The sequence below is a fragment of the Copidosoma floridanum genome, unplaced genomic scaffold (genome assembly GCF_036245765.1).
Source record: "Copidosoma floridanum isolate Cflo_tuat_1 unplaced genomic scaffold, Cflo_Japanese_pri ptg000013l, whole genome shotgun sequence".
NCBI classification, from domain to species: domain Eukaryota; kingdom Metazoa; phylum Arthropoda; class Insecta; order Hymenoptera; family Encyrtidae; genus Copidosoma; species Copidosoma floridanum.
The window spans coordinates 37,034,490-37,061,408 of NW_028321890.1; the positions used below are offsets into that span (position 1 = coordinate 37,034,490).

The 26,919-nt window shown below is 41.2% G+C and overlaps 4 protein-coding genes across 5 annotated transcripts; 2 read left to right on the forward strand and 2 right to left on the reverse strand.

Moving 5' to 3' along the window:
• Window positions 1-2,022: 2,022 nt before the first annotated feature.
• nopo (TRAF interacting protein no poles) lies at window positions 2,023-5,154 on the reverse strand. Of its 2 annotated transcripts, XR_016292943.1 has the most exons (8): window positions 4,714-5,154; window positions 4,216-4,590; window positions 4,037-4,138; window positions 3,839-3,961; window positions 3,478-3,754; window positions 3,228-3,401; window positions 2,905-3,153; window positions 2,023-2,407 (listed from the first exon to the last, which is right to left on the reverse strand). XR_016292943.1 is itself a non-coding variant. In XM_014356983.2 (7 exons), exons 1-7 carry the CDS (start codon window positions 4,824-4,826, stop codon window positions 2,959-2,961), a joined length of 1,359 nt encoding a protein of 452 aa, XP_014212469.2. In that variant the 5' UTR covers window positions 4,827-5,154; the 3' UTR covers window positions 2,716-2,958. The 2 variants fall into 2 exon arrangements, 1 of the variants encoding a protein (XP_014212469.2); XM_014356983.2 differs by lacking the exon at window positions 2,023-2,407 and having other exon boundaries at window positions 2,716-3,153.
• Window positions 5,155-5,983: 829 nt separating this feature from the next.
• On the reverse strand, window positions 5,984-15,646 carry LOC106642221 (bestrophin-4). The gene is made up of 10 exons (XM_014356924.2): window positions 15,449-15,646; window positions 9,778-10,256; window positions 9,488-9,654; window positions 9,256-9,413; window positions 8,853-9,083; window positions 8,549-8,629; window positions 8,078-8,229; window positions 7,523-7,669; window positions 6,634-7,062; window positions 5,984-6,561 (listed from the first exon to the last, which is right to left on the reverse strand). Exons 2-10 carry the CDS (start codon window positions 10,089-10,091, stop codon window positions 6,207-6,209), a joined length of 2,034 nt encoding a protein of 677 aa, XP_014212410.2. The 5' UTR covers window positions 10,092-10,256; window positions 15,449-15,646; the 3' UTR covers window positions 5,984-6,206.
• A 2,069-nt stretch (window positions 15,647-17,715) lies between these two features.
• spag (RNA polymerase II-associated protein spaghetti) lies at window positions 17,716-20,593 on the forward strand. Its single transcript, XM_014356981.2, has 8 exons — window positions 17,716-18,059; window positions 18,232-18,377; window positions 18,472-18,597; window positions 18,679-18,932; window positions 18,999-19,545; window positions 19,616-19,894; window positions 19,959-20,151; window positions 20,220-20,593. The coding sequence occupies exons 2-8, from the start codon at window positions 18,240-18,242 to the stop codon at window positions 20,306-20,308; spliced, it is 1,626 nt and encodes a 541-aa protein (XP_014212467.2). The 5' UTR covers window positions 17,716-18,059; window positions 18,232-18,239; the 3' UTR covers window positions 20,309-20,593.
• Window positions 20,594-20,969: 376 nt separating this feature from the next.
• LOC106642267 (glycerol kinase 5) lies at window positions 20,970-25,017 on the forward strand. The gene is made up of 11 exons (XM_014356989.2): window positions 20,970-21,128; window positions 22,147-22,240; window positions 22,312-22,411; window positions 22,549-22,708; window positions 23,040-23,154; window positions 23,248-23,568; window positions 23,654-23,758; window positions 23,839-23,933; window positions 24,027-24,190; window positions 24,270-24,403; window positions 24,485-25,017. Exons 1-11 carry the CDS (start codon window positions 21,030-21,032, stop codon window positions 24,625-24,627), a joined length of 1,530 nt encoding a protein of 509 aa, XP_014212475.2. The 5' UTR covers window positions 20,970-21,029; the 3' UTR covers window positions 24,628-25,017.
• Window positions 25,018-26,919: the final 1,902 nt, after the last annotated feature.

The window sequence follows — 26,919 nt, forward strand, 5'->3', positions numbered from 1 at the left end:
TGCGACCATCCGCGCACATCGGTCTTTCCATTTTTAAGCCGATGGTTTAAATGCACGCGCGTTTTAATACCAACAATTAATCGTGCATAATAGTGCGTCATTGCATCGAGCGATTCCAAGAAAATATGCTTTCGAGTACAATCGTGCGATTATTGCAATCAAACGTGAGTGTGAAAACAAAGGGCAAACAAATATGAGATCAACTCTGCGCTTACGTATATATGGAAGCGAAGTTGTTTTTTTTTTTTTTTTTTTTTTCTCTTTGAATCCTCGTTACGTGGAAACTTTTTTCTTTTTTTTATCAACTGTACTAATTGTTGATGCATCAAAAATAACAGAGGTATTAAAACATGAAAGCTTCGCGTACATATTATATAGGTACACAACGCATAAAGTATATTTGCGTTTGATGTTAAAAACCCTGAAACGACATTGATGCAACCGTCATTGACGCAGAGTTGATGATTGTAGTCTATCGAAGGTAGTTGGTATTTTTCGCTAAAATTAAAAAGTTATGTTGAAAAAAAAAGAATACATATTCGTTTGGTTCAACACCGAGTCATATAGATCGTACACACACGCACGTAAATTGTCCTTTTCCTTCGATCTTGCGCACGAGGTGCTCATCCGCCCGGTGCAGCTTGATTTGCCCCAGAGATCATTACGCGGAGAGAGGATGAGGAATCACGCGGACGTATATATACCTAGATATTATACATACAATACACGCAGAGAGAAGAGGGTATAGGGTTGACGTGTCGGAGGATACGCGAGGGCCGATGACAACGGACGCTGGGCATGTATAACTGCAAGCTTGCACGATGGGTCCACGGCTAATGTCCCATTTGACGATGACAGGTATTATATCCCCCTCCTCTCTCCCTCTGCCCGTGCCTATACTACTTCACTTTGTCATCGCCCACTCACTCGTGCAACGGAGGACGCTCCAAGTGCACGCATATAATATGCGCGTGGCGGGGGGGGGGGCCAAGCGTGAACGTCCAGTGATGACCTGTATTATATATTATATAACATATAGATGGACACGCAGATACGCGGACAGTGAATATCGGACTTAGTTTGGGGCGGTTGGTCGTGATATGTCACACGCCGATCGATAATCATAAATGACGCGTGAAATTCATTAACGACACTCGATTACTATACGTACATACATGGTTTATTTAAAATTTTGATTTCGAAAGTATATTATTTATATATAGTACAGCCAAACCCACGGGTGGGGCAATCTCGTGCGATAAAGTCATTTATACGGTAGATTCATCCACATATCTATCAAGATTTTACTGCGCAATACGTTTTTCTCGCCAACACATCGTTGGTTTCTCTATTCATGTAACTATGTAGTCTGCATCAAAATCATATGTTTATAAAAGGTGCAGAAACAAAAAAAAATCACCATTTGAAATATGGTAAAATTCTATTTCATGTGGCTCGTAAAAATAATTGCAGCTATATGTATCGCTACGGATTGTATGCACTCGCATTTTCTCGCGATCCAATACTTATATAGTATTTAGTTTATGCCGCTCACCGAATACTGTACGTATTCTCTATAAAAAGCACGTCAATTTTTTCGTAGTGAAAGGCAAAAATTAGCAACCATACGGTACAAAAAAAAACGGCCGCGATCGTTAGTCGCACTTAATGGGTACATGAAAATTCGAGCTGTGGAGATCTGAAGTGAGTTTAGAAGTCCCTCTCGAAAATTCATTTCGCCTCTTAGTCCCGGCGAGTCGTCTCAGTCGCTGCGGCAATCAGAGATTCAAAGGGGAGCCCCTTGCGCTTGAAGATAATAACTACCGGCGCTCATCCTCGTACAGCCCGTGGCTACATTAATTACGATGCGCCGACGAACGTTTGAATTCCAGCCACAGGGACGTTAGACCGAGTGTAGGGTGTCTTTGAAAAGGAGCTTCGCAGGAGGGATGATACTCTACTTGTCCTTGTCGTCTGGACTGGGGATGCTTTGTGAATAAAGTGCCAATAAACATTTCGTTCTTCGTTGTAGTTTTGTACATTTATTGATAGAAAAAAAAAAAATCATTATTTTTTGGTTCAACAAGAAATACCTATAAAAAAATATGCACAAATGCTTTTCTCCAAAATAAAAACGACTGGAGAGATAAGGCGCGAGATATTCTTTTCTTGGAAAAGTTTCGGTCACTCGATAGTGATTAGTCTTAGTCGCGCATATAATATATATATAATTACAATTACATGATTCTGGGTATCTACAATATACTTCACTTTTTTACAAAATAGTTCGCAGTATGTATACTTTGTTTAACAGAGTAAAATTATGTTGCAATCTTAAAATTTTTGCAGAAATAATCACGGAACCTCACGGGTCAGCTGCAAGTTGAACTTGATTTACGGGAATATACTGTGGAAAATATTGCAAAACGATAGTGCATTCATTAATAACTCGTAAGAAGCCCTAATTTTTTTTTTATCTATTGGAGCGTGCTTTTTATATTTATTTTCATTCCTTGTTGCCTACGCAGCGGTACTAAATAATATTTGAAAATTTAAATTTTGCAACTCGAAATTAAACATTTTCAACAGAAATATAAATGTCCCAATTTCAATGCCACGAATCGGTATGCATATTTGACTAAACTGTACATACATGTATCACAATATTGTACTTTACCAAGGGTAACATGAGTAAAAAAAAATTACTAAAAAAAAACACGTCGTATTAAACAATTTGCAAATTCTATGCACTTTTTTACGTTCACAATAAGTTGATCGCCCATAATAACTATACCAATAAATAACCAATACGAATAAAAAGTTTTGTCACAAAAAAGCAGTCTTCATATAAAATGGAGCCAAGATCACGGGTAATCTAGGAGAAGAGTAGTTTTTTTCACTTACAAAAATAGTTGAATTATTCCATCCTCTCTTAATATAATTCATACGAGTTATATCTCATGTTAAATTAATAACAAAACTCTCCATGTGTCTGTTGTTAGCGAGATCCAGTTTTATTTTTTTGGTTTTCGAAGAATCACTCGCAGGTCTTTTTAATTTACTCGGTGAAGTTTTCGGAACTGGAAACGTTTCTTGCTTCGAATGACCTCCAAAACCGTCAAATGCAATGGACTTGTCTTGTCTTCCAGAATTCTGAAATCAATTTTTTAATAATATATTTTTCTATTCCAAACAGTCGCATCTAAATTTTTTAAAATATATATTACCTTAAAAGTCGAACCAAGCTTCTTTGAAGACCATACTAACGGCTTGAGGGAAAATGTGCCCACTTGCGAATCTTTGCCTTTTACAGACAGAACGTTTCTTGATTTTGTAGGCAGGTACGGGGAGTTTTCTTCATTTTCTTTGGATTTTTTTACTTGTACAGGTACTGGTACTGACTGAAAAATTAATCACCTTTGTAAAATAATACTCTTTGGAAATATTTAATTTTTCAGTAGTACAAAAATTTTGTACCGAAGAAAATGAAATATCAGAGTCATCACTGTCTTCTAAAGTAATATGATGTAGGTGCTCAAATGATTCTTTAAGTTTTTTTGGAGGCACAGTTGTATTAAGATCCAATTTGTCATCTACTCCACGTTTGCGAGACTCTGCAATTTTCGAACAAGACTCTGATGCTTCTGTTGAAGCTTTGTCTATTTCATTGGTTCCACTCTTCATTTCATTATATTTTTTTTTCAATTCGTCAAATTCACTAATCGAAAGAGCTAGTGCCTCTTGTAATTCTTCACTAGAAGTAAAAAATAAAAACAAATAACAGAACCAATTATGCTGGGAAATCCTGAAAAATTTGAATTTTTTCAACAATACTCACATTTGTTTCAAATAATTACTGGTAACCGATGTTTTTTCCATCCTTACAGTTTGCACAGTTTGCTCTAATTTTCGACTTCTTGCCCTTAAATATTTTATTTTTGCCATACTTTCGACTAATTGCCTGTTAAAAAAATATTTGGGTAAAATTAATTCATAAAACTTTACTAAACCTTGAGAGAATTGTTGGCCAACTCACTTTTTCAAAACAGAAACGTAAGTCTTGAGAGTCGATGCTTCTTCAATTTCATTCACCATTTCGCTTACATCCTGCTCACTTTCACGTACTAATTTCTTTACACTGAAATTAGAAACACACACATGAATGAAACATATACAAAATGTACTTTTCGAAATAAGAGAAATCTTGACAATTACCATTCGTACATCCCTATTTCTTTTGACAACTTTTCTTTATCGTTCTTAAGCTTTTCGTAATCCTTACATCTCTCCTGAAAATGTGAAGATTCATCTTTTAATGCACGAATGATAGCTTTCTTATCCCTTAACTGAGACTCAATTTTTTTGTTCTCTTCTTTGAGGCCCAGAATTTGTTTGTTTAGTTCGGCGTTTTTGTTTATATAGTTCCTGTTTTCCGTTTCTTTCAGTTTAACTTTGAACACAAGACCATCCACCTTCTGTTGTAGAGCAACAGAATCTTCTTTGACATCCTCAGCGGTAGTAAAGTTGAAATAAATCCTAGTGATCTTGTTGCGCAGCACTCTTTGTCTACATTCCGGACAGCTAAGGTTCCTTGAAATTAACAAATTTGACACATTAGTAAACTTGCGCAATAGGTACCCTGTACGACATGAAAATTAACCATTTCACAAGATCACGATTGCTAGGGATGAAACTAAAAAAAAAATATCTTACTTTTCAAGCCACTGCATGAGACAGGGAAAGTGAAAGACGTGTCCGCAGGGTGTCATGAAGATGTCGTTCGAAGGAACCAGGAGGTCTTGACAGATCGCGCACAAGACATTCATCGTGCCGGCCCTTCAGGATTCTTTCTTCTTATGTATCAATAAAAAACTATATCGCAGGACTACTTTGAGCCTTTCGCTCTCGCGAGCAAAGCGACAGCCATGCGAAATCAATTTATTTTTGTGAAAGACTCACTTTATCTGGTGTGCGCATTTTATTACCTCTGAGATAAGTGAGGGCAGATTGAAAGAACCATTACCGAACGAACACTCGAGAAAAGCATCAATGTCAACACTAACAACGAATAATAGCGACAACAAACAAAAACACTGAGGTTGTAAACAAATTTTGCAGTTGGAGTACACATGCACGCAATCGGAATTCGGAGGTCTTTACGAGGGCGTCCGCTTTCTTCGAGCCTAGCGCCCCCTACATCACGGTGATTGGCGCCAAATTACGAATCGCCTATACAATCGAGAGAGGGATGAAATAATAACATGGGCAAGATATTTTTTTTTTTTTTTTTTTTTTTTATAAAATATTTCGTAAAGCAATGTATGTACACGGCTGCTGTGAATACATAGGTGATTAGAGCTTACGAGTGTTTTAAATTAAATAACAACGTTTTAAAAGAAATAACACAACTCCTTCAAATAAATAATATAAAATTTGCTAAAACTCAATATTTCATAAAATAGATATTTTTCACATAAATGATTTATTTTATTTTGCTAAATGTGCATTTGCTAAATAAAAAAAAAAAAATTTGCAACACACTGTGTGTTTATCCAAGTGGGTAGCAATTTTTTTGTTTTTTTTTACGATATGCATTATCAACACTACTGTGATGCATTTCATGAAAAACGAGAACTTGAACTATACCGAACCAACAAAAAGTACGTGTCACCGATGTGGTATGCAGATTTGCTAACAGAGAAAAATCAACGCGTAAAGGAGATAATAATGTAAAATGCGCTCGGAATCGTTGGCTATGGCTAAACACATCGTGGAACATGTAAGTAATATGGCTAAAACATTTTGGTAGGTATAATACCCATGAGACATACATCATATCATAAAAATTCCACCGCAGTTGCCAATGTACAAAAATTCTTTTGTTTATCCGCTTCACGTATCATATATATATATATATTTTTGTACTAAAAAATTCAACATTTCGTAACTAAACATCCATATATATCACGCACACTCTCGGGAGATGAAAAAAAAAAAAAAAAAAAGAAAATCTTTTGGATAGCCAATGGGGTGACAAAATATATGTACGATATAATACGTTCATCTACCATCAATCGCTCAACTCATTCGCAACGTCATCGTCCAATGGGAAAATATTTTATACAATATATATACATACATATAGGCACTCAAAGTCTCCCCCTGTACATGCACCGCAAAAGTCACATCAGCAGCAGCCCATCGTATCAGGCCTTGATGCTCAGCTCGTCATCTTCTTCATCCTCGTCGTCATCGTCGTTGCCCGTAAAGAACCTGGCCCGTCCACACTCGCAGGTCACCCCACTGGTAAGCACCTCCTCCCCGGACTCGACGTCCAACCTCAGCTCCGGCGAGCTCTTGCTCACCGCTTGGCTCTCCTCGAGGGACTTGATCCTCCTCGTCAGCCGGAGGGCTGCCTGGCGCTGCCGGCGCGCCAAGAACTTGGGGAAGCTGTTGAACCGCTCGGCTCGCCCGACCACCGAAGGCTCCTGGCCCTCCTCGATGCTCTCCTCCCGGCACAGGAAGCCACCCCGACCTCCTCGTACCCCCTCGCTCGGCCCCCTTCACACACGGCCCAATTATTTATTTACCTCACCTGGGTGGGTGCAATCATCATATAGTATGAGCAATTACTTGGGCTTCCTGGGTGTGGCGTCGTCGGTAGGTTCAGCGGGATGGTCGAGTTCGTCGTCGGCGGTGGATGGTCGTCTGACGTCGATGCTGGGAATGTTGAAGGAGCGCGACTGGGGGAGCCTGGAGATCGGCGGGGCGCTCCAGCCGGGGATGGCCTCGGACTTGAGGTTCGTGGCGCTGGGCCAGGGCTGGATGCTGACCCGGGCAGTTTTGGCGAGGGCGAGGAACGGCTTGCGCAGGGCGTGCTGCTCCCCGAACTTGCCCTTGAGGGAGAACATCTTGACCGCCTCGGCGAGGGCGCTCGTTGGCCGGCCGGTTCTCCCGGGCTGCTCCGGGTACTGCTCCTGCTCCTGGACGCTCAGCGTAACGATCGTTTCGCTAGGGCCGCGAGCCACTCGACGAGATGACTGAGGAGAGGAGCCACCCTGGCTGAAACAAATTTGCTTACGTAAGGGCATTCAAGGCGCACCTCCTGTATATACCATACACTTTCGATGATCCTACCCTGGAATCTTGAAAAAACCATAATGTATACATATATACATATTCACCCCAATATCAATGTATGTACCTTCATCCTCCTAGGGGTAACAAGTATCATACATTGATCAACGGCTAAAATTTCAAACTATTATTTGATTAATCCGAGTAATGTCTCTTTTTTTTTTCAAATTCAAGCGGCACTGGCCAGTCAATTACTTTTTAACTACCCCTGATGGGGTAGAGAAAACGAGATTTCGATAGCGGTAAATTTGTAAATGTGAATCAATAATAATGTAGATAATAACAATGAGAGTACGCCCAATATTGAGATCCCATAAAATCGGCAAATAAAAACACAACATTGCTGTTATGTAAGGGGGTTCCAATCGTATTGATAATATCTTACCGTCTCTCGCCAACCGACGGGCTGTCGTTCGCGTTGATGGCCAAACTAGCGTCGGACGTCTTGGGACTGGCCGTGCTCGACGTGTCCTGTTTCTCTTCTTCCTCGGCGATGTTGGGCAGGAACATGGTTTGCTTGGCTTCGGGCACGCTGGAGGAACATTTACATTTCTTCGTATTAAAATTTTCTTCGCCAATATGCGTTCAACCATCTGATGCACACGTAGCGGGTATCGATCTTTTTTTTACTAGAAATTACCCCTTTTTTTTTTCCTAATCTTTCGAACTCGGTCCCAGAGCTCTCGGAGCGCGCTTAACGGGACGCCCCTGCTATATAGAGAGAAAAAACATCCTTAATACACCAAAACTCCACACCCGGTAACAATGTTGGAGTTTCTGTGACCGAGATTCGAACCTACGCCCTTCTTGATGCGGTGCGACCACCCAATTTAAAAAAAAAAAAAATGTCGTATTGAATATTTTTACGATTGCTCCTACAGTGGGTGTAAGTATATATATATATATATGAATTAAAAAAATTTTTAAGTATATAACTTGCCTCATGTTCGCCACGCTGCCTCGGTAAGTTTGGCGCTTGTACGCGGCTGCAGCTTCCGTGTACGGTAAGATAATGTTCTCCGAGTCATAGTAGATGTCCTTGACGAGAGGCGGGCAGCGGTTCATCAACGTGTCGACCCCGAGATAGGAAACCTTTCGCAAAAAACGCGTAAATATTACAAGCTGTTTCATTTAAAATTTCAATGTACTCAGGAGCTCCCAACACTTGAAAATTTTAATCAACCTTTGGAACAATCATTTTTTTTTTTTTTTTTTTTCTTTACATTTATACCTTTAGACATAAGATATTTAACTAGTTTTTTTTTTTATTTCATCCGAAAGACGACAATCTTTGTTTCAAAGCACGAATATAGTCTCTAGAAAGTTTTTCTAACGCCTATAGTATCACAAGGGGTAAACACCAGGGTTGTCGCCACTAGAAAACAATATGAACATTTAAATGGTATATTACCTTGGTGTGGCGATCAATTAGCCAATTAAGCTCGAAATCCTCGTCGTCGTCGCCAAAAGGATTAATCAACTGCTCCGCGACCTATAGAAAACAAAAAAAAAATGTACAAAAAATCACACTTTTATCCATCATAATAACAACATAGGTATATGTATTTGTATGGTTATAATGGACTTTGAGTAGTTCCAGAGTAGCGCGGAGGTAGGTTTATTTTTAGCTCTGACGTATATATACATATATCTGCCACTAGGCTGCACTTTGCGATAGGTATAATGTGTAATATATTATAAATACCAACGCTAACCTTGAGTAGACCCATGAAGAAAAAGAACTGCAGTACCGTAAATACGGGAAAATAAATGTCAACTTTCATTTGGAATGGCTTGATGGCACCCTCGATGTACTGTCGGCCGACTAGCGCCACAGCGAAGAAACTGTAAGTGGCCAGAGTTACCACTTGCGTGTAGACAAGCGGTATGGACACCCAATCGTAACTCCAGAGCATACCGCACTTTGATCGGAAATCGTTGAACTCCTGAATCGTAAGACAATCGCATTTAACCATACAATATACCTACACTCAATCGCTCATACAGTGAAGGTTTGAAAATTTACATACTTGATTTAAATTGTAAAAAAAAAAGAGAGAATATTATTCATTTATTGCCTATATATATATGTGGACGTACACGGGTATAAGCGTTTACCTCCATTATGATCTTCAAGCCTTGGGGGTCGGCCAATCGATGATTCGCTCTGGCCTCTTTGAGCAAATTAATGAACCACGTGCAAGGGATCCAGTAGGTGTTGAATTCGAGGCTCGGCACCGACACGAACAGATCCAACTCGAGCGCGGTCATGAAACCTGCAGTTAAATCCCCCCCTCCAAAATAAAAATGATGAACCACGTACAGCAAAGCTGCGCTATTGTATACAGACCGGCATCGACAACGTGATCCAAGGTGGGAAATCGCCTCTTCACGGCCGAACTGATGGACCTCAAGACGAGGATGAGCGACAGATTGAGGTAACGCATGAGGGCACGGCGCACCATGCGCCCGTACTCGTCGTTCCCCGTCACGTAAAGCGCCACCGAGTGCATCACCCTTCATAGCACCAAATCCATCCGTTGACCACCCAAAAGAGATACAGAGAGAGAGAGAAATCCAATACGTACAAGTATACGTGCGTGGATGTAAAAAGAAAAAAAAAAAAAAAAAGGGACATACTTGTCGGGCCAAGGTATGGCCATGTACTGCTGCCACCACCTGCTGGCGACGTAAGCGACGTAAAAGCCGAGGACGAAGCTGAGCGGTATGAGGTTGATGAAGGTATCGCAGTAGACGACTATCTGCTCGAAGGACCTCTTCTGGGTGGTGGTGAGCACGTGGCGATAGAGCACCGATATGACGCCAAATAGGAGGAGAAACAGCGCGAGTTCCCTGTATATGAGCTTGTAGAGGGAGCCCCGCCACATGAACAGGAGCCTGGTGAAGCCGCCGCTGGTCGAGCTAGCGACCTCGTACTGGTACGACACGGTCATGATATATATATATAGATGTATGTATGGGTTATATGGTCCGGTGGCCGGTGCAAGCTCCGGCGTCGCTAATGCAACAGCGGCGACGGGTCCACTCCGGCTGGACCGAGTCTGCTCGGGAATGCAAGCGCCTTGGGCTCCTCATCCTTCCTTCGCTGCTTTCGCTCTCTGAAGGAATTTTCAAATTTTTTTCAAAGTAAGTATGAACAAACACTCCAATTCACCATTACATCGGGTTCACTCGGAGCGGGCTACTTATGAGCTTTCTCGCGCCCGATGCAGTGTTTGTGTACATAGCGTTCGACACGCGGCACGTTATATGTTTGGCCGTTACAAGTTCGGTCGATCGTTCGAACGGATAAAACAACAAACGCCGCGGCACGCAATCGCTCGGCGAATCTCATATCGTGTTATTATATGTGTACGTGTATGTATACATATATATGCACCTTGTACACGCGAATTAGCCGGAAATTTAGTAACTTTGCTCGTACATACACAACCAAAGTTCATTACCATTTATAGCTGCCAATGATCCATCCGGGGATTAATCGAGCGAAAGCTAGTTGGGGGGCTTTTGTGTATACGTTATAAATGAAAGAGAGGCCGAGTGTGTGTGATTTGAAAAATGCCGATGTGTATTTGTTTCCTTGGAAGGGGAAGACAAATTTTCACATGTATTCGCAGTGCACATATTATACTTTTAGCCCGTTTATTGAGTTTAGAAAAAATACATATGCGTATGACTATGAAAAACAAAAATTTTATTTTTAAGAATAGAGGGTTTTTTTTTACGATTTTTCAAAAAATTCAGCTAGGAAAAAAAATGTACAAAATATAGTTTCTGATACTGAGAAACGAATTCGGGTATACTCTATACTATAATATCTCAAAAAAAGATATATACATTATGGTTTGCTTTAATTTTCTTACTTTCGAGAAAGTCAGTGTACCTACATGGTAGAATGGCCGGTGAAAATAGTTAAACGTTATAATAATATAGTAGCTGAGAGGTACCGGGTATAGCCCAAAGTTTGTAACTGCTGCAACTGGGTACATACCTGCATGGCAATGCACCTTATATTGGGGCTGCTCCGATCAAAGGAGCCTACATATATATCCTAGACCTAGATAGATAAATATCGGCGCGGATTCATCGTCGTCGTTAATCTCCCGGCTATTGGAGCCAACGGACGCCCGGCCGAAAGAACTTGCACGCCACGCGTGAGTACAACAGTGCCGATGAAAATAAAATTTTTGGGGGTAAATTTTTACTCTCATAAGATATTTCGCGCCCCCGGGATCAACGGCGCAAAGAACCCCATGAAGAATAAACAAAATTACCTCAACGAGGAAAAAGATCGGCGTCGTTGAACTTGCGGAGCCCTTCGAGCGACAGCGCCAACCTTGTATTAATCATAAAAGCGTGACTGGGCTCGAAATGCAGATATTATCCGTCACCTCGACTGTACCGTAAAATCTCTCGCCATACTGTGCAAGGTGTGATATACGTTGTATATAAATATGAACGTTCGTGACTATAGGCCCACGGCTGTATATCCCTTTACCTTCCCCTCCTATAAATTAAGGAGCAAGTCATCTTTCGTATCGCTTCGATGGTATAAAAAATACGTAGTTCTAATATATCTTTTTATTGGCACACGTGTGTTTGATTAATACCGTTTGTGAGTGTGGGGGGTTATTGGGTACATTATTCCGAGTCAAGTTGGCTGGATTTGTCATGTACGAGACGCGCGAGGACCTCATTTCTTTGGCTATCAAAGGAGATGAGTGTCAAGGTATGACGCCGTCACGAGACTATGACCGATCCACGCGTGTGGCTGCATCGGTATATGGACGGTTCATTGTGTGCTACACGGTCTAAATAATTATTTATTTTAATCGTCCCTCGATGAGATCGTTAACTTAAAATGTCGCACAATCAACGCATCTATACGAGCGGTTTTACGAAAAAAGTCACAAGTTGCACTCATTACAAAAGTATACGTGTATTGATAACTACTTTTTTCTATACATATATATATGTACATCTTCGGAACTTTGTGGTATCAATTTTTGTTCAAAAAGTGTTTGCTTTCACTGAATGCGAGAACAACATTTTTTTGCTCCAAGGCCCACATGATTCGGAAATATGAAAAGTGAGACTTTTTTTAAAAAATTTGAAAATGAAGTCTGAGTTTGGAGTTTCCGATGGTTAATTGATTTTTGAAGATGTATATATACATTAAAACAAAATATTGGCATTTTTCGGACCACGTACAGTATGTGCTTCTTTTTTTTATGGACCCGTTCATGTACACACGCATTGTACAAAGCACATGAGAGAAATACCTCGCCGGCCAATATAGTCTCTGGTCTCCGCGTTACGATGGCCCATAAATCGCGACAACATCTCTCAACTATTTTCCCAGCAATTCTACAATGATTCTCTTTTTCGAGCGCAAAATTTCAGACGGGGAGTCTCGGTGGTGCCGACATACGCGCCGAGGAAAAAAAAAAAAGACAACTACCGCTCTCTCATCTCGACTCGATAATAAAAGGGCGCGCCTTTGACCGCACGAACATCACAAGACACGCGTGCATGACGCGTCTTATAAGAATCAGCGCCGATCCGTCGCGTTGCTCTGCTCATTACGCGCTCTCTTGTGATCCGTGTATATATATATATATGTACCTGCGTGCTCTCGTTATAGCTTTGAACGGGATCGCGAGAAACGTCACATATAGCGCCACTAGCGTGTAAATATACCTATATACATGTGTAACGTTGGGCGACCGAGAGATCGCATTGTATATACTTATCGACTCCGTTTAGGCGTCAATGTCGCGAAAGCTGGAAAATTTGGTGAGCGAGCCCCGGCTGTAAGGCCGCCGGCCAGAACGAAATTAGTCGCCTCCCTTTTGGCATGAGTCGCTCGACAATTACCCCGCGCGGCTCAGCTCGGGGCTACAATGTTCAAATTTCATCGACTTCCGCGATTTGCTCTCTTACTCGTGTGTACGCAATCACCGATGGATCATTTTTTTTTTTTTTTTTTTTTTTTTTCACCTTCCTTGCCTATCCTCCTCCTCGTAGTATCCATTACTTGATTAACTTTCATTTTTTTGCCAAACTGTACCGTCATTGTAGGAGCGCGCCTCGGACATTGGCATAGAGAGAGTCGGAAAAATTAGTTTATTAAATCTTGGAGATTTCCAACGATAAAGTCGTTATGATCCAGCACTTTTGTCTATATTTTCGAGTGACCGAGACAAAGAGTACATATAGGACGTTGGCGAATTATAAAGATATTAGCTAACGGCCCGACCCGAGTGAGTTTATTTGCACGGGCGTAAAAATAAATGCCGCGGTCAATTTTGTTGACCAATGGAGTTGCTTCGGACCGAGGCGAAGAGCAAAAACAGTGAATGAAACGCACGGAGAGAGAGAGAGAGCTGCACTCTCAGTTGCGCACGTGCGCGTGAATATGTTTATCGATGAGGTGCTATATATGTATAAATATACACTTGGAGCTTTGGGATGATTTTTTTTTTTTCGTGTAAAAGAGCTTTTGCAACGTGTCGCCGAGTGCTGAGTATATAATATGACACAAGCAACCACCAGTAGCCGTCATCCGCGCGTCACGTGTTTTTATTATCAATATTTCGGTGGAAGGCGCGCGATATTCGTACACCCGATATTGTTTTGCTCCCATTGCGCGTTGGCGCGCCGGTTTTAACATACATATACACCTATCCCAACGACAATGGGCTCTCTTCCATCGGGCCTTCGTATAAAGTAAATCGGCCGATGGTGATTAACCTACTGTCGCGGGTATACCTACATAATATACATATATGTATGTATACGACGCTGCGTGTGCTTTTGGCACTGTCTTCCAAAACGCTGTTAAATACCGAAATACAATAGCTGCACCGCCTAAGCTCAAAGTTCGCTAATATAATTATATAGGTGAATTTTTAGATCATAACAAATATATATATTTATATATATATACGCACAACAACTTTTGTTGTTCGGGTGTGAATATGAGTCATATATAACTTGCAATTAAGCCCCATCGAGATAATAATTATATCGTATGTGGATGGGTGTACCATATGCGAAATTTTGACAGAGTGTACTGACCCAAAAGCCGAAGCTCGCCCCGGAAGCAAAGGAGCCGGGAAAATAATAGAGGGTACACTTACACATGCATATATACAATCCGGCGAGTTATGACCGGGCGATGTATATATATAAGCATGCCACGTATATAGGTACGTCTCGTATAAATATATGTAACACATGCACGCGAATTCGCATGCGAGAGAAAAGCATATAGGATACATGTATAACTCGTGCACCCGCAAAGTGTGATGTATATAATGTAGGTGGTGGATTCCATTCGATTTTTTTCTTTTTGTTTTTGTTCCCTTAGCTTGTGTGCAGTACTTACGAGTGTGCGCGAAGGTTGCGATATCCCTCGAGCTCGGAGTTTAAAAGTGTGGGCTCGGGGAGATTAGATCGATGCCAATTAGGTATACCGCGAGGGAAGCTCGTATCGGGGGAAGACCCAATGTTCGACCCGGTTGAGAAATCGGACCACGGGAAGTTATTAAAACTCTCTGCTCCGTTTTGAGGGAATTTTAGCCACGGCAGGTAAAGGTCGCCGACTCCGAGGGGGAGAAGTTAAAGGCAACTGGGGTAAGCTGTATATGTGGTTGTCTTTCGATGTATAACCATAACCGAGGAGGAAGCTGGACCGGAGAACCACATCATCGCGGATATGACAGAGAATAGAAAATCTGCGGGAGGCATTACGAGTAAGTGCAGGCGTCAAAAGCTCCGGTAAACACGTCTGTTTGCTCTCTTTCGCGCCACCATCGGCCCACTCGTTGCAGCCTCCCCCGCAAAACAAATAGATCACAGCGCGCAAATATATGTAAGCACGTATTGTGTATGTATACATGTGTACCCCCTATACTCGCGTCGATCCCGTACTAGTGAATCACATTTCATACCTATTCCGAGATTTTGCTTCGCGCTTTTCTATACGTATATAATGAGTATATATGTAGCCTCGCGGGCGCCAACAGATTTTGTACATTAAACAAATTTTCTTGGGCTTTGTATATTTTTGCGGGGTGTGTTACGTGTACAGTTTTACTGTTTTTCAAGCCGATCGGTTCGGTTACCGATCTATTGGCAACAGCATATCAGGTGGGACCCGCGGCCGTGAGAGTCTCTGATTTGCCGCCAAACCGATTTATCTTAAAAATGGTGCGGAAGTGTTTTCCGAAACGCGTGCCTCTTTGGCCTCGTGTGGCCGCTTCAACGGGGGCTTTATTTTGCTTACCGGAAGGGAACAAGAGCCCGTCGGAGCCGAGGAGTCGCGCGATTTTCATGCTGCGATCGGCTCGCTCGCGCGTATACCGATTCGCACTACACCCGAGGTGGCATGTCTTCTTCCTTTTCCTCCGCTCCACTGGATCATTTATTATTCAACGATGGCACGCACACCCAGACAAAATTGTCCGGCCTTGTGATGATTTTTTTTTTTCGTACACAGGCGCCAGTTGGGCCGCACGTTTCCTCCTCTCCGGCGCGAAGCTCGAAATACACCCGAGATTTTCCCGGTAACGCGTTAAAACGGCGGTACTGCTATGTACACTAGTAAATATTTTAAATAGCAACACCGAAGAGACGGATGGACACAAAGAAAAAAAAAAAAAATAAGAATGAAAACATAAGAACAGCGGGTAGGTACAGTAATAATAATGTATACTGGGTCGGGTCGCGTCGCGGGTATATCTTGCGAGCGCTGGGTCGGGCCGACAACTAAGCTCGCAGGGGCCGAAAGCTCGACCGCTCGTGAATGGCTGTGCGCGCGGGCACGTCTCTCTTACCTGGCGCTCCTCCTCCTACTTCTTATTCTCTTTTTCCGAGTGGTAATACGTAATGCTTCGGGGAGTGCAAGAATCATCGACTCAAATTAAATTTACCTTTTTTCATTGAGCCCGGGATCGTGTACGTACAAACGAGGATGTTGGCAATACTTTGACGGGTGATGAATCATCGCGGGTCAAAGGCAAAAGGATGTCGACGCGCGTGCCATTGTTCAACGTTTTTAATTATATTTAACGGCGAGAGCCTCTCAGAGCTTTTCAGACGTACATAACGCGGTTATGGAGTGCTGACGGACTTACGTAACGAGTGCGCCAACAAGTTATTTCGACGCTCGCTCTTTCGTTACAATGCATTACCGCTTGATACATGCGACACGCATATATATACGTATATGTGGATGTTGCGCTTTCAATACTTTGATTTTGTTGCCGATGGCCATTTTAAATTTTCGCTTCCTCGTGGAGTGGGTGTGCTTATTTGTTGTGCTATTGCAGCGGTTGTCAAAAGCTATATGTATGCAAGAAAACGTCCAAGTGGGCGGCGATAAATTTTGCGTATCTTCTCAAACGAGCGGGTTTTGCGTCCCAAGAGAGCCAAGCCCGAGCTGGGGTTCGCACTGCGCGGCATACAAGGTGTAATGTATAACAGGGTGCAAGTTGGACGCAAGCCCAAGAGTTTCGAATGTCAAGCTCAGATATGCCGGGGCTCTCGCGGGAAAGCTCGTCGGCTCCTGTTGCTCTGCATGATCTGCAAATCAAATATATATGTATATATGTATATACGAGTATATCTGGGTGTGTGCGCGCAATGGGTGTATTATTAGTGCAGAAGACGACGGGACGGGACTATCTGTCGAGTAATTTATGCGCGATGATGGACACCGGACACCTGCGCGTGATTAACTTTGTTAATAATTATAAATAACTTTTGAGCCGCCGCACTTGGGAAAATGTCAGCCACGTTTGTTATTTTTTATTTTTTAAGGGGATATATGTGTTGTCGCGCTGACTTTGTTTATCGTTTTCTTTTTTTTTTTTTTTTTTTTTTTTTCCATGAGAATAAATTATAGTGTGATATTGTGAATAATGCATCATACATGAATTACCGATTCTTTTTTTTTTTTATCACTAGAGCAAAGTATTCGTTTGAAATATAAAATAAAAGTGCGTTATGTGCAATAAAAGTGAGTTGGGTAATTTCAAATCCTACGAATTTTTTTGGTTCTTTAATGTCAAATGGTAGCTTTTAATTGATTTTTCGGTGAATACAAAACGGTCTAATAGTACAATCGTGTTCAATCTATATAATATTTTTAAGTTTGATTAGTTTTGATAATGTCAAGCAAAATAGTTTGATGCTGCATAAAATATACGTGTTTCCAAGCGAGGCATTTTTTAAATTGTACCGTTTTAGCGGCTCATTATTTTGTTGTCGATAGAATGTTGAATTGATATCTATAACAGTCCAAAAACTAGGTTTTGTTACGTTTTTTTTTTTTAGGCCCATCATCTTAAAAATTCAAAAAATTCACAGATGCAAGTATCAAAAGTCATAGGTTGTTAGTTGCACCACTAGTATTGTCTTTATTTCAATAACTCGAGAGAAATTTAAATACTTTGGCGCCATAACAACATCAGCTGATCGAGCAGACGATTCTTCACGTATTACCGCGAGCGTGATTTTCTCCATTTTATCTGATGCGCATCAAGTTTACCAAAAGTTTCCACATGAAACTCATGTTGACATATTATATTCTGTCGTGTTTGATTGTTGAACTTTATTGTACACAACTTGCACAAATATAACTTGTGCTTGCTAATATTGTCACTATCACCAAAAGTCGGTACTGTTTTCTCTCGCGAACCAAACCTGCACACAAAAAAGGAAAAGAAAAGGGATCCAGTCTGCGCGGGGGTCTCTCGGTAACTTTGGTAACAAACGAACGATCAGAATCTCCTTTTGTTGATCCAAACAAATTCTGACTTGCTTAACCTAATTGTTTCTCGCAAGTCCTAAGAAATGAAGTGAGTTGTTAACGCAAGTTCTCTGCATATGTATAGGTAAGTTGAGCCAAAACTGACTTTTGCCGGCAAACAACTGTTCCTTAGCTCTCTACTTTGACGAATTTCGATAGTTATGTGTACAAATTTAATTTCCTGATTGTGCAATAAAGAAGGCAGTGATTATTGGCACCGATACCTACTTATTTATCCATCTGTTTGTTAATAACAGATCTTGAGATGGACAAAGCGATTTTACTCCAGAAACAGGTTAGGGAAAACTCGGAGGATTTGCAAAAGGAGTTACGTGATATGGTAGCTTGGGAGGAAGAAATGAAACGAAAAGATTTTGAGATTCGCAACGCGACTAATGATCAGGTATTACTTTGGTCCACTTTTACTTTAAATTGGTGCTCGGTGCTTGGTTAGTTTTTTCTTTGTTCATGGCATTGTTTATTTTTCGAGAATGTAGGAGCTACCACCTGTCAGATGTAAAAAGAAAAAGAAAACTCTTGAAAAATCCAATAATGAAGAAGAGCACAGCAAGGAGAAAAAGATAGCCGGTTTTGATTACAAGTCTTGGGAAAAGTTTGATGCTGTAAGTTATTGTGTATAATATAGCTTCAGTTAGTTTATTTATCATGACTAATGTTGATTATTACATCAAATTTTTTTATAGGATAAAGCATGCAAGGAAATTGATGGAGAACATGTTTTAAAAGGTAGAGAAGAAAAAGAATTTGAAATTCCATCAAAAGAGGAACTGGAGAAAGAACACGCAGAGGCTTCAGTGTACAAAGACGAAGGAAATGCTTTGGTCCAAAAGAAAGAGTATGCAAAAGCTGTGGGCAAATACAGTCAAGCTATTAAAATATTTCCTCACGATGCCGTTTTCTACGCTAATAGAGCACTGTGTCAATTGAAATTAGCCAAGTAAGTATTCTTATACCACATTCAGTGCCATCCAGAATTCGACATCTAACTTATTTCAAATTGCAGCTTGCATTCAGCTGATGCTGATTGTACTCAAGCTATAAAACTTGATGGAAATTATATCAAAGCGTATCATCGCAGAGCAACAGCAAGAATGGAGCTTAAGCGCTACAAAGATGCACAAAAAGACTTTGAAAAAATTTTGGAGCTCGATCCTACGAATAAAGAAGCTTCCTTGAAACTAAAACAAGTGGAAGAAAAAATTAATAAAGCTCCAAAGCCACTAATTCTTGCTGGAGAAGGTCGTTCGAAGAGTTCCATTGAAAAGACAATAGGCGAAAAATTGTTTGGAAAAAGCACAGCTCACAGCAACAGTGAAATAAGTAATACCACTAGTAAACAAATTACGGAGAAAAGTGGCATGGATAAAAAATCTACATCCAATGGATCAAAACACAAGCCCTTAATTGAAGAAGTAATAGAGAAAACGGATGGTAAAAAATCTAAAAACGAGATGACACTTCAAGATGAATTACCACCTTGGTTACCTAAGTTGAAAGAAGGTGTAAGCGTCATTCAGCCTTTGAAGGAAGCTCCTCGTTTGCATAAAAAGGTACGATAAACTTAGATATTTTTAAGAACTATAAAGTTCTATAATCTTTTTATTTATATGTGATCTACAGGCATTAAAGAAAATTAACATTCAAGAAATATCAGAGAAAGAATCGATATTTAGTGGTATTGTTGAAGAAAAAACTCTGGAGCAAAACAATGCCCCTACAGATGTTGAAAATGATGCTCCTAAAGATGTTAAAAATGAACCCGAAAGTAACCATAAACAGGACAGTAAACCTAACATTGAAGTAATTGAAGATATACCTCAAGTTCCTAAAACATCAGTTGGGTTCTTTTTGAGCTGGCGTAAAAGTGTATCTAGTGATTATAGATACAGATTTTTAAAGGTAATTTGAAAAAATTTTCGGAATACAAAATTGTACAGTTATTTTAAATGTACTTAAATTGTAGCAAATTATGCCTCGATATTTTCCATCTATTATCAAATCATCGATGGAGGCCAGCATACTCAGCGATATTATATCTGTGTTAAACACAAAGTTTGTGGCGAACGGTGATCACGTTTATGATTGGCTGTACTACCTTTCGAAATTGGAGAGATTTAGGGCCTTGATACTTTTTATGCCTGAATCAGATAAAGAAGGTACGAAATAATTTTTTCCTTTGACAACGAAATGATAAACAGTTGACTAACTCAGTTTATTGTTCCAGTTCTAAAAAGTCTCCTTGAATATTGTAAAACAACAGAAGGCAAGACTGGTGATGAAATTGATAATCTTCGGACTATGTATGAACTGTAGAAGGAATCATTTTTGTACAGATGAACTAAGCTCTAATATATTAACACAATAGATTATAGCGGAAGTACAAAGTTATCTCACGTTTCAGCTGAAAAAAAGAGTTGCATTTAATGAATAGTTTTTTTTTCTTCTTCTGTGCAGTGCATACTTAAAATGTCATTTATAAAAATGCTTTTAATCTCAATGCCAATTTAAATATTTGTTGGAGTCTACTGCAGGTGATATTGTAATTAGTAATAACATAATTTTTATAATTATAATGTAATAAATCATTTTTCTCACGAAGTCTTAGTCTTAAAAAAAAAAAAAAAAAAATTCAAGTAAGTTAAAATGTTATTTCAAGTTATCTCAATTGAATTGTCGTGGTGAAGAGAAACAAACATGTATTACTCAAGTTTCACATCATCGAAGGAAAATACAACCTCGATGTTTTCACAAAAAAAAATTTGAGCGACGGAAAAAAAAAATTATTCATCGCACTTGCTCATCTGGTTAATCCAAGCACGCGACGATGAGTTAGATAAAGATAGCAAATTCAAGCATATAAAAAAGAGACAACGAACTCTCCGTCCCCCCACGCCCGATAATACACATATAATTGTGATACGAGAACAAAAGGAGCGTGCGCGCGTCGTGCATGGGAGCGCGAGCAGCTGAGCCGTATCCAGTGTACCACTTGAATTCACAGTGTATACTTGTGGGGCGTTGATTTCGGGCCATAATGAAAAGGTACCTGGTGGCCCTTGACGTCGGCACGACCACCGTGCGATGCCACGTCCTTGACGAGAGCGGCACCAATGTGGCCACCAGCTTCGAAAAGGTTCGCTCTTGTTTTATCGCCCCTTTCGCCCATGTTTACTAGCGCGTTTCTGCTGTCCCTACATACTTATAGTGTCGTGGGTGTACGTACGTGATATCGATCGCGTATCAGCCGCGTAACGAGTCACTGATTTTACTGGTTTTTTTTTTTCCATCGCCGGTTTGGCACGCTCGTTTCCATTCAATTTAAATTCGGTGCAGCTTATCTTTTGGATCTCGTCTCCTTTACTATATATACATTTGTTGTACTCTGGTATTCGCAAAGATGATATCCGAAGGAGGAAAAAGTTGTTTCTTTTCCTTTCAATTTTAGATAATATTGTCCTTTGAAAGTTTAAAAGTCTTGAAACTTTACATCAATCCCTTGATAAGAGTTCGTGTATGGAGTGGTGTAAAAATTTTATACAAAATTTTGCATCGTTAGGTGACTTGGTGAAAACAAATGAAACGAAAAAAGGGGGATTATATACCCGCGAAGTTGTATACACGAGTGGTCGAATAAAAAACCGGTTCGTAAGCGAAAGTTATTATTAAAAAATATAGCGCGCCAACGCGAGCAAAAACCCCCAAGGCCACTGATCGGCCAGAGCATTGTATATACGTACAATACTTGCATCTACCTCGTTACAAACATAATGTCGAGCATTAAGTATGAACGGGTGCATAATAGGACGACGAGGTGTAATGCAGCCTGTGCACGTGAATGGGAGAGTCGTCGCGCGTCCTCGATTGGTGCACAAATAAAAGTTCACCTTGCGTATACATCTATCGCCTGTTATGTTCAATAAATAACGAAGAGATAGCCGCGGCTTACTGCTTTCTTTCTTTTTTTTTTTTTTTTTACGTCTTTGCTCTCTTTTTATCTTTCATCCCGTCCGTGTCGCTCGATTCGATCGGCCTTTTATAGACTCGATTTTATATCATCACCGCTGCAGTCGCGATAAAAAAAAAAAAAAAAAAGAGAGTGGCATTAAATTATTCGTCAGGAATAATCGCAAAACTCTGTGAAATCGCGACAGGTGGAATTATTGTACCCGAAGCCCGGCTACGTGGAAATCGATCCCGACTGGCTATGGGGCGCTGTCGTTCGCGTCATGCGGAGGTGCATCCAAGGTAAAATAATGTAAGCAACAATCAAGTTAAACAAGACTTATTTTCACCGAAACATTGCGATTGGCCTGCAGATAGCGGCGTGGACGCGGCGAAAATCGAGACCCTCGGGATATCCACGCAGCGCGGGAGCATCATCACTTGGGACCCGGAGAGCGGCAAACACTTCCACAAGTTAGTATACGAAATCACACAATTGTGTATGATTGTACCATTGCTCCCCCATCGCGGTACATAGGGCATATTAGGTTTCGTACGTATATGGACGAGCGTGAAAAATTGTCCGTTTGAACAATATAGCGATTTTGCAGTTTCATCACTTGGAAGGACCTGCGCGCCGATTCCTTGGTTAAGGAATGGGACGCGTCTCTGGCGATGCGCGGCCTACGCTTGGGCTCGCGCCTCCTGTACATGACGTTGCGCAACAAGAGGTTCCAAGCCGGCAGCGTGCACCGGCTCATGAACACTCAGGTCAGGTGGATTAATATTATGTGACTTACCATCCCTCTTTCTCGATGGATCGTCGGGATTTTCCCCCCGCACTATGGTTTTTTTTTTTTTTTTTTTTTTTTATATCACGAGCTCGAGATACAGAGAGCGATTTGTCACTGTCTTTCTATAGTGTAAAAATTATGTATGTGTGCATCTTTGGCCTGACGAGGTGATTAGTAACACTAATTGCGTCATTAATCATCGAAGAGAGTGAAAAAAAAAAAAAAAAAATGCATCACGGTCATTTTCAAACTTATCTTCAGAAGACAATAAAAAAAAAACATACAGCACTTGTCGTGTGTGATTTCAGATGACTTTACGCTTACTGTGGGCGCTCCAAAACGTCGACGGCCTCAGAGACGCAGCGACGAGCGGAAAGGCAGTCTTTGGCGGAGTCGACTGTTGGCTCCTCTACAAATTCACCGGTAACACAATAAAATCATTTATCTACCCCACTTATTGAAAAAATCGGTTATTCCTTAAAAAAAAAAAATAATAATGAAATCGTCCATGACAAGGCGCCCACGTGTCGGACGTGTCCAGCGCGTCGGCCTCGGGCCTCTTCGACCCCTTCACGATGGAGTGGGCCGGCTGGGCGCAAAAGCTCTTCGGCCTCCCGGCGACCATGTTCCCGCGGGTCGTCGACACGGCCGGTGACTTTGGCCGGCTGCCCGGCTCGCTCTTCGGCGCCGACATACCGATCTCGTGCTCCATGGCCGACCAGGCGGCCTCGCTCTTCGGCTCCGGCTGCTTCCAGTCCACCGAACTCAAACTGACCATGGGCACCGGTAGCTTCATCAACGTCAACACCGGCCTCGAACCCTGCGTCTCGGTCGCCGGTATGGTTGTCCACTGAATAAGTACAAATCCCGTAACTGCATGTCGTCACCAAAGAGTCATCGAGGCTTTTTCGTTTCCGTACAGGTCTTTATCCTCTGGTGGGGTGGCGATTCGGGTCCGAACTGACGTACGTCGTGGAGGGTGCGTCCAACGACACCGGCAGCATCATCGAGTGGGCCAGGGCTATGGGTGAGTTTAACATATTGTACCCCACCTGTATGTTGTTGCTCGACACGCGTTTGACAAATTTTTTACACCTTCCTCCCCAGAGTTCATACAAAACCCGGTAGACACCAACACGCTAGCAACTTCCGTTAACGACTCCGACGGAGTCTACTTCGTGCCTTCGTTTAGCGGCTTGCAGGTGGAATTTGTAATAGTTGGCTGCGGAAACGGCATAAAAAAAAAAAAAAAATGATTACATATTTATAATGTTCGCGTTGGTATGCAACTATAGGCACCCATCAACAACCCGAACGCAGCCTCGGGCTTCATCGGTGTAAAACCGACCACTAGAAAGGCCCACCTTGTGAGGGCTATGCTCGAGAGCTTGGTCTTCAGGGTGATTCTACTGTACGAGTGCATTATCCGGGAGACAAAGTTCTCTTACCACTCGATTAAGTATACATGCTCATTTTTCATTGAGGGTGTATAGGTGGCAGTTGCTAAGGGCACACGGTACTGATAAAATGGTTTGTAGGGTCGACGGGGGAGTGTCGCGGAACGACTTTGCCATGCAACTGCTGGCTGATCTCACGGGCCTGGAAGTTGAGCGCAGCACGAGCAGCGAGATGTCGATCCTAGGCGTGGCGTTTCTCGCAGGACTTCATCAAGGTTTTTTTTTTTTTTTTTTTTTTTTCATTCCATCGTGTATCGTGGTTGAATGTACATTCATTTCGGACAATTACCTTTTAGGAATCTGGAGGAACAAGCAGGATATCTTGAAGCTTCGAAAGGTGGAAAGGATATTCACTCCGAGCAAGAAGAGGCGAGGCGACTACGAAAAAGTTGTCAAGGAGTGGAAAAGGGCCGTGGAAAAGTTCAAGGACTGGTACTGACGGTACGCTTCCGGTGCGAACATTGCCAATGATGCGACGGTCCAAAGATGGAGTTACGCCAAGATGGTGGCAGCTTTGTTGATTTTGTTTTTGATGTATAGTGCAATACGAGCTAAACCGAAAGCGAATACTCCGCTGAGGTAGTTTAGTGGGCAAGAGGGAAAATACTCATCAAGTTTTTTATATTTTCGTATAGCAGCGAACGAGACTTTTTTTAATTACAAAAGTGATTATAGAATTTTACAATCTGTGGTTGAACATAGTGTAATTAAAATTTTTTAACATTTTATACACACGTGCGAGCCATGGGTATATACTTTTATTAAGTGCCTTACGTAGGACTGGTGAGACGAAACAAATCTGTAAATAACGATTAAGTATGACTTGCATTTTGATACGGATGGTTGTTAAATAATAAAAATTATTTTTCATCGAAAGAAATAATTTGCTCTTCGTTCCTTCGAATCTCCCTCTTTCATCATTAACACGTGATACTTGCATGTTTCAGGTGAGTAAACTGGCAGTGACAACATTTTGCTCTCAACAAAAAAGAAAAACAAAGGGATATTTACGGATTGATAAAGAAAATTTACTCGTGGATTTATCAGCTTCGTAATTGTTATTCGTACCAAAATACACACGATTGCGTCCGTCCAACACGACGGAGTACAGTATCGTAGGTCACGTGAGGCCTGCACTCGTCCAATAAATTGCAAGACTTTGCATTATTCAAACATAGGCATAGACGCAGTGGCAATTCATGTATATATACCTAATTAAATGCCTTTTTCTCTCTTCTCGCATCTCGACAACCAACAACGAACACACATCGCAATAGACTATATATTCACTTACGATTTAAAAAAAAAAAAAAAAAAAAAAACGCTTCTACGTTGAATCAGTAAATCATCACGATCGCGTTTGAAGCCGATACATCCGACGGAGCGTCATTTCGAATGCGCATACGAATCGAATTTTTCGGAGCATCCAGTGAGTTGCTGCCATGTGTACACCGTGGGCAGAGTATAGTATACACGTAGCAAGCATCTAGTACGAACAGTGTCCCGCGTCAGCTCCCAAGTTTTTTCCCATCGCGAAGGAGTTACAAAAAAGCAAATCGCGAATTATAATACGTGCACCCGATGGTGCACACGTGTGTGCGAGCGAGCGCTACGAATCTAAATGAAAAAAAAAAAAAAAAAAAAAAAGCTCTTGCTCGCGTGTGTTAAGTATAGTTTTGCTATGTGTGTATATATGCACACGCCTGCGATGAACTTGTCGTTTTCCCATCGCGGCGATCGAAAATGAATTCGGATGCCGGTGGTGGTGGTGACGAGTTCATCGGCAACGCGATCGGTCGACCGAGTGCCACGGACTAATCGCTCCGCTCCTACAATTTTTCGTGAAAACTCGTGACAAGCAAAGTTTCGTCTTTTTTCATTTGGTGCCCGGTATCTATTGGTCTCCCGTTGGCCCCGATCGGACGCAGCCATGGTAAGTTTGTTACGATCTTGCATTATTTGTACGTGTAAACGCGAGCGAGATTGGCTTTTTTTCCTTCTTACCGTGCGGCCATCGCGGAGTGCTAATGAGATTCGATTAGTTTTTCTTTGAGCGACACTTACCTTGCTCCCTATTCTATAGCCCAACCGTAGTTTGATCGCTATTGCGCTTCGAGTTATCGGCAAAACGTTTCTACAAGATATACTTATCCTTTTACTCATTAATTTGTAAATAACGTTAGCCCTCCTTGGCGTATAGGTCGCTCCGATGTGTAATCCGAGTGATTCTTTTTTTTTCTTCTCGCCATGATCGTTAATACGTGTCTGCGTCTTAATCGATCGTCCGCAATTATACGAGTACGCATATAATTATGTAGCTAAACCGTTTACTGTTGATTTGCGTGTGATCAACTGATTACGCGTCAGATAGAAAATCAAGCTAAAAGTATCAAAATATCGAAGCTTTGATTTCAACTTATCTTTTTCAATAATAATTCACATAAACAAGTGTTACATTTCATCGTGATGAATATTCTTCTTGGTGATTTTTACACCATCCAACGATTATTTTAACATAAGCGCAATTACTTTCAAAGCACATTTTGCCACAATGATAACGCATGTGTAATCCCGCAGTCGCTTTGCATAAAGATTACACGACGGCACAAATACGTTATCAAGGAATGTTCGATGTATCCATAATATTGCGTGTTTTTGTTTTTCATTTAGATTAGATTTACTTTAGTATGTTTGCAGTGAGGAATTGTCAGAAACATTTTTTTTTCGACCC

Bases quoted from the DNA above. Each gene is read 5' to 3' on its own strand.
- nopo (XM_014356983.2), bottom strand. From the start codon at position 4,826: ATGAATGTCTTGTGCGCGATCTGTCAAGACCTCCTGGTTCCTTCGAAC. The intron at 3,962-4,036 runs GTGAGTTGGCCA...TTTTTTTAACAG, and splicing joins TACGTTTCTGTTTTGAAAAA to GCAATTAGTCGAAAGTATGG. The intron at 3,402-3,477 runs GTACAAAATTTT...TTAATTTTTCAG, and splicing joins CTGATATTTCATTTTCTTCG to TCAGTACCAGTACCTGTACA.
- LOC106642267 (XM_014356989.2), top strand. From the start codon at position 21,030: ATGAAAAGGTACCTGGTGGCCCTTGACGTCGGCACGACCACCGTGCGA. The intron at 23,569-23,653 runs GTATGGTTGTCC...GTTTCCGTACAG, and splicing joins ACCCTGCGTCTCGGTCGCCG to GTCTTTATCCTCTGGTGGGG. The intron at 24,404-24,484 runs GTTTTTTTTTTT...ATTACCTTTTAG, and splicing joins TCTCGCAGGACTTCATCAAG to GAATCTGGAGGAACAAGCAG.
- LOC106642221 (XM_014356924.2), bottom strand. From the start codon at position 10,091: ATGACCGTGTCGTACCAGTACGAGGTCGCTAGCTCGACCAGCGGCGGC. The intron at 8,230-8,548 runs GTAATATACCAT...TTTTTGCGAAAG, and splicing joins TAATTGATCGCCACACCAAG to GTTTCCTATCTCGGGGTCGA. The intron at 7,063-7,522 runs GTAAGATATTAT...AATTTGTTTCAG, and splicing joins CCGTCGGTTGGCGAGAGACG to CCAGGGTGGCTCCTCTCCTC.
- spag (XM_014356981.2), top strand. From the start codon at position 18,240: ATGGACAAAGCGATTTTACTCCAGAAACAGGTTAGGGAAAACTCGGAG. The intron at 18,598-18,678 runs GTAAGTTATTGT...ATTTTTTTATAG, and splicing joins CTTGGGAAAAGTTTGATGCT to GATAAAGCATGCAAGGAAAT. The intron at 20,152-20,219 runs GTACGAAATAAT...TTATTGTTCCAG, and splicing joins GCCTGAATCAGATAAAGAAG to TTCTAAAAAGTCTCCTTGAA.